Genomic DNA, 6,463 nt, shown 5'->3' with positions numbered 1-6,463 from the left:
ATCTGTTGTCATTGTGTCTATTTTTAACTTGCATTTTGACAATCATGTTACTGCAAGCATATAGGGCGTGATTTTCACTCACTCGGTCACATAACTAGAATATGACCGTTTTCATTGGGCAACGTGAATCGTGAAAAATAACCCCGTCAACACATTCAACTAACAAAGGTATTTTTGCAATCTTGACAAATATGTTCCCTGTTTAAAGATCACATTGGGCGGATAGATCCATCAGTCGGTTGAATGACATCCGTGGACAGTCTCTGTAACCTTTTCATCAAGTATCATTGTTGAACAACGGATATAGATCTAGCTACACATAAAACTCTAAAACCTCTTTTAAACGCATTCTTTTCTACGTACGCTGTCTGTTCCAACGAACCTCTTCAAACCAGAAATAAAGGACCAATGGTATTAATACAATCTAAAAGTTGAATTTCTGCATACTGATTTTCAGATTACACTGAGATCAGGACCCGTGAATCCGGGGTGGAATAGGCCTTCAGCAACCCATGCTTGTCACAAATGCGTCTATACTTGTCGAAAGAGGCGACTAACTGGATTGGGTGGTCACCTGGCTGATTTGGTTGATACATGTCATCGGTTCCCAGTTCCCGAAGCTCATGCTGCTGATCACAGGGTTGTCTGGTCCGGACTCGATTATTTACAGACCGCCGCCATATAGCTGTAATATTGCTGAGTGTGACGTAAAACTACACTCAACAACTCACATGGCGATCAGACCAGGCCCTTTTGTTGGAGGTTCATGTGATTACAGGGCATTCATCCCCATGAGGGCTAACTGCCTAAATGGCTGCAATTTGCTTTATCGAGTGTGAAAATATTAAACTGATTAAATTTGGACTTAAATGTTCGATCAAGGCTGTTAAATACAGATGCCAAGTCATCAATTGTGGGTGCGCCAGCTTGTGTATACTCTACACCCTCAATATCGACACAACAAACCGCAGGTTGAGTTAATTGTAAGACTGGTGTTAAAATATCAATAATTAATTGCAAAAAGTGCCCGTGGCGTTATTCTGTTTCACAAGCATCAGTTCAATACATTCATTTCTTTACATTGTTTTGCGTTTATCGAGAATTTAGCATGTGGGACAGCTGGATTTGTTTGGGACATTTATGAATTTATATCTATTATTTGATAAATCATTCTTGCATGTAGTAGTATTGTGTATGAAATTTAGAATTTTTAAAAACATTTAATAAATAGGGGATGTTGGTTGATTATTCACATAGATAACACATACTGTTACATGTGGGCTGTGGGGTAGCCGAGTGTTTAAAGCGTTTGCTCGATTCTCTACAATGTGTGAAGCCCATTTCTGATGTTTTCCGCAAAAGTGGCGTAAAACTAAACTCACTTACTCACAACGTATACGTATACATGGGAAATAAAAAATGTAACTATAAAACACCTATCAAAATAGCATTTACACCTCTATACGAAATACCAGAATCTCGTAAATCAAGTAAATCCAGATATGTTGTAACTGACTACGCTAGATAACGAGGAAACACTTAAGCTTGGCTCCGTCTTCACATGCCACGTGCCGCATCGCACCCAGAGCCGTTAACCAGTGGCGGAAACAAGTGTCGCATATGTCTTTACGAAAAGATCCAAATCCTTTGTTGGAAAAGGTCTGCTAAAGCTGTCACGTCACATAATTATTGGATGCAGTTTTCAACTGGAAAGGATTTGGAACGAACAATTAGCTAAGAGTCACTTAATCTTCTCTGCTTGGATGAAGTTAATCTGCACGTGGATGATGCGCACTGTCTGTCTGATTTCCATTCTGCCATGCTCCGTAATAGCCTCCAGTGTATGGAGCCGTCGTACAAAGCGATCTTATTAATATTATGACAGTCGTGACTCGAAGGTTGTTTTATTCAACCGCGTGCAGCTGTTATATCCACGTGCTAACAGACTTGTACAGTCTCCCCAACATGGACAGATTAAGACTCCCTTATATCTTGGAAGTTTATTGAATGAAACTCACGTGAAAATGAAATGTGTATACCCTCTGTATACGTTGCTTTACTGAAGTTGACTCAGGTGAAGCTGGTTTTTATGTTTGTCTGTTTTGTTTTGTTTATTGGATCATTCCACTTTATTTTTACAAAGGTATTACACTGTATTGTTGGTGAAGTTAGCCAAACCGTATGTTGCTTTAACCCGTATGACCTGTTGGACGTATGACTAATGAGAGTACACCCAAGCAGGTGAGCCTTTGAATTGGGATAACTGAATAATCAAGAACAAGAAAAATGTCAGTTAGAAATGTTTTAGCAGTTGCACAATTCATATTTTGGTTTCGATTTCACGAGGACAAACGTCTTGATTTGGCACCAGTTTAACAACGGTACGCTTTAAACTTTATAAGCCACAGGTGCTTTGAATCATACGATTCTCGACTCACCCTTTATCCTACACACATTACCCACGCTACTGTCATTGAGTATACATAGAAACTTACAATCGTTTCTGAAAGAAATTTACAGTCATTTATCGATTATGCGTGGATAGTTCAAACACTGGCAGGCCCCATGTAAAACATGTTTCGATACGCTTAATTTGTTATCGTCAAGGTACACCGAGGTTAAACTTGCTTTGAAAAGATCTGACGATTTGATCGGTTAGTGCAAGGACGATATTATGATTCATGTACGTCCTGTCTGAATGAAAATTTATGACAGACGTGTCATAGCTGGATGTGTCATCCATCACGCATGCCTGTGCACTCCGTCACTCAATGGGATATTATATACCAGGGGTTCAACATTGTATAAAATATCTACACTCACCGAACACATAAACAGCTATGAATAAGTCTCACCAAATTCTGAAAATGGCGGACTGTGTACAAACCGCCGTCTCGAATGGCCTAGTGGTATGTTGAAACACTAACAAACACAAATAAGAAATATAAAGTGAATGAGTATTGTTTTACGCCGCTTTTAACAATATTCCAGCAGTACCGGGGCGAACACCAGAAATGGGCCTCACGCATTGTACCTATTTGGGGAATCGAACTCAGGTCTTTCGGTGTGACGACCGAGCGCTTTAAACACTAGGTGTCCCACCGTGCCAATGGATATAGGATAGAAATAAGTATGAGGCCATTAAAAGAGGTGGATGAACATTTTATAAATGAAAATAGGACAGAAGAAAACCCCTAACATAACAAACAACAGAACATAGACTGTTTCGAAGTAAAACCTTGTTCCTAGGTGTTCTTTGTTCATCGTTTTTCAGAAGTCGATTATTGTACTTAGGTCTATTCAAATTCGACACAAGGGTGTTTATATGTAAATGAATACATATTGTCATTGAACCATAAACGTATCTTCGAATTAAACTTCAACCAGCACTAGGGATATGTAATGGCATAGGGTTTAAAGACATAGTGTGGTGACAGCATTTTTTTATGCTGGTAATTCGTCAATGTCAAGATGCCTCCCTTGGTTGTGTGAGGATCTGCTGACCGGGAATCAAATCCTAGTCTCTTCTAGTCTCCTCACCCTGTTCATTGATGGTTGCTATCGCAGCATTATCTATGCCGTGAACGTTGTCATACAATGCCGTCGTCGGGCGATCCCGCAGTTATCAATGACGAGTGAGATTGTGCCGTGTAAGATTGTGCCGAGAGAGATTGCTCACGAAGAAACCATAACACTAATCCTTTGAGTACAGCATTTGTTTATGTCGTAGTAAAAGCAAAATACAGCACTCTATATGAAATGTCGACCAGAAACAATGTGTGCCAACATCGTGGGATGGTATTGACAATGGGTGATCGATCAGTGTATATTACAATGTCAACGTCTTCCTAACCCAGGAATTACCGCTGATGTCAAATTAATCGATTGTTTTTTGTGGAACGCCTTCGAGTTAATCCGGATGTATCGATTAAAACAACAGGTAGTCATAATCGCAACTGCACATTTTGATTGGACAAATTGCTGTTCCTAGAACGCCATACATCATTTTATCGCTATCGGCTGTACAATAGCAGTTTAACTGACAAACTGCCTTCTCACGGTCGATGTGTCTCGCCAACAGCAGAAGGCAGTAATGGTATTGATTCCCACTCAGCATGTGCTGACATTGTGTCCTGGTCGGGCTGTATCTGTATTCGCTGAATTGAGATAGAGGTGTGATTGATTAGTCGGATTCAACCAATGACGATTGTATTGCCGTAGTCGCGTTACATGTCGCGGGCGGGTGACAATGTTACTACATGAGGGTGTAATACTGAACCCGTGTTGCTCACGAGATCTCGTCAAGCTCAATGAAGAACTCAACTTAAGCTGTTAGGTCAGCTCGCCCCGTTGTTACACGCCCAGTTAATATAATTCCACAATTCACGGTGTTTGAAAAGACCCCTCTCAAGGAATAACCTTCTACCCCTGTATGGTTCACGAACAGTGAGCGGGAAGAGACAGTGCGCGACGACTCTCGCAGAAGGTGAGAGCCTTCAGATCAAGTGGAAAAAGAAGACGAGCACGCCGGCGGTCGGGCAGTCGGTCGGAAATCGATGGTGCGACACACGAGGTTGGTATGGAGTAGCTGCATGCCGAAGCTAGCCGACTATGGCGGCAGACCCAAGGAAAACGGACGAGAGTAACAAACGTCGACCGTCGTCTGCACCAAAAACCAGCGATATGACTAATATACCAAAAATTGTGTTAGAGGATAAAGATCGCGGAGACCCGGATGTATGTGTCGTATCGCCCTACCAGACAGATATGGGCTTGCCGGCTGCTTCAATGCCAAACTTGGCACTAGATCGTTTCGGGGAAAATAACTCCGATGGAGGGTCCGATTCTAAACTGGGTGTGTTCTGCTCCCCCCGGATGACCCGTAGGTCCGTGGATCTGGACGTGAGCAACAGAGATCCCAACAAAAAGGACATGGAATGGCTGGAGGCGTTTGACCAGTCCAACTCCCTCCGCGTACTCTCGAGCTCAAGCAGGGTGGGTAGCGCGATTTCTCTAAATAGTGAATGCACAGCAAGAAGCATAGGATTAATATCCAACGATTCTTCTTCAGACAGCACTTCTATGTCGGAACGGTTTGTCGAGCCCACCGGCGAAAAGGCGGCTCAACTCCGGCGTCTAATGTCCTACCCTGAAGACCGAACTAGTGTTGACTCTGGGGTCACAAGGGCCTCCCAATCCTGTGCCAATCTCAAAGCTGCTCAGAAGGAATCCTTAGACCGGGGAGACATCACTGAGGCCAAATTGTGTCTCCTTCCATCCGAATCTACCGAGACCTACAGCCTTGACGATGATGAACTTCCCAATGATAAGTCATTTGAGGAGGTGTATGACGAGGCATATAGACAGCACATTGTTTGCTATAAACGTGGCCCCAAATCGTTTCGAGATGGAAGAATTAGACAGTGGTTGCAGGATATGGATAAAACACCGCAGAAAGAAGTCAGTGAGTGATTCAATTATATTATTCACGTGTACAGTAAGTGGCTATGGACGCTGAATGTTCTGTGTATCCAATAATAACACCATCAATGTCAAATTCCGATCGCCTGGTCTCCAACCGAGGTTAGGCATCGATTATCAACTCAGCTGATAGGATCACTAATCTAATCTGGAATATGAATGCAACTTTTAACTAGTGGAGTTTACCAGAGATGTCAAGCCAAATCAAATGACACATTAGAAGGATTGGATGTTGATCTTATTCTGAATCATTTTCCGTACGGATTCTTTACAGTGTTGTGGAGTAAAACATTCTGTATTGGTTTCCTGTTCCGTTCACCAAATCTAAACCGAATTTGGAGTTACTACTGTGTTTTCGTTGTGCCTGTTTATCAAAAGGAGAAAGATTTTGTGAGAAACAATTTCTTTGACCGTAAACCATCCGCTAGCACAGCTCTTCTAAATGGACACTGTTAACCCATGGCATGGATTTGCTCACTCTTCTTACTAGAACTCTTCATGTTGTCATGATGTCAACCCTTTGTTAGAACCACCAATACTGAAGTGTGAGAGTTTGTTATTAGTCAGTTTAATTGCTTCCTTGAGTCAGTTTTCATTTTGAACAAACACAAGCATTCCTTGTTCCGTTACATATCCACTTTTCTTATATGTCATTATGAATGTGTTTATATTATAACATATGTTTATATTATGAAAACCTTACAACAAATGGTTAATCTTTTTATACTATTTTTTCAGTGCATGTATTTGAGCTGCTGCAAATAGATTGAATTGATTAATACAGCATGTGTTTTGTGTCCTATGCGGTCAATAGTGGAGGTGATAGCTCATTTAGCACTTCATCAAATATTTATCTAAACAGAATGGAGTAACACCCAATAAGCGGCATAACGCTCTCTGTATGAAAATTATTTTTGACCTCAATGTTAGTTTAGGGGAAGATTGAGTCTGTTGATTCAGTCTGCTCAGCGATCGTTTTGAT

General features: G+C 41.4%; 1 protein-coding gene across 1 annotated transcript; it reads left to right on the top strand.

Moving 5' to 3' along the window:
* The first annotated feature begins 4,257 nt into the window (after positions 1-4,257).
* Positions 4,258-6,258, top strand: LOC137261835 (uncharacterized). The gene has a single exon (XM_067799636.1). It carries the CDS (start codon positions 4,612-4,614, stop codon positions 5,470-5,472), a length of 861 nt encoding a protein of 286 aa, XP_067655737.1. The 5' UTR covers positions 4,258-4,611; the 3' UTR covers positions 5,473-6,258.
* Positions 6,259-6,463: the final 205 nt, after the last annotated feature.

Source organism: Haliotis asinina, chromosome 14, assembly GCF_037392515.1.
Source record: "Haliotis asinina isolate JCU_RB_2024 chromosome 14, JCU_Hal_asi_v2, whole genome shotgun sequence".
NCBI classification, from domain to species: domain Eukaryota; kingdom Metazoa; phylum Mollusca; class Gastropoda; order Lepetellida; family Haliotidae; genus Haliotis; species Haliotis asinina.
Note: the sequence above shows the minus strand (reverse complement) of the source record. Positions and strands in the feature narration are given on the sequence as shown.

Coding starts and splice junctions, on each gene's coding strand:
- LOC137261835 (XM_067799636.1), top strand. CDS start 4,612: ATGGCGGCAGACCCAAGGAAAACGGACGAGAGTAACAAACGTCGACCG.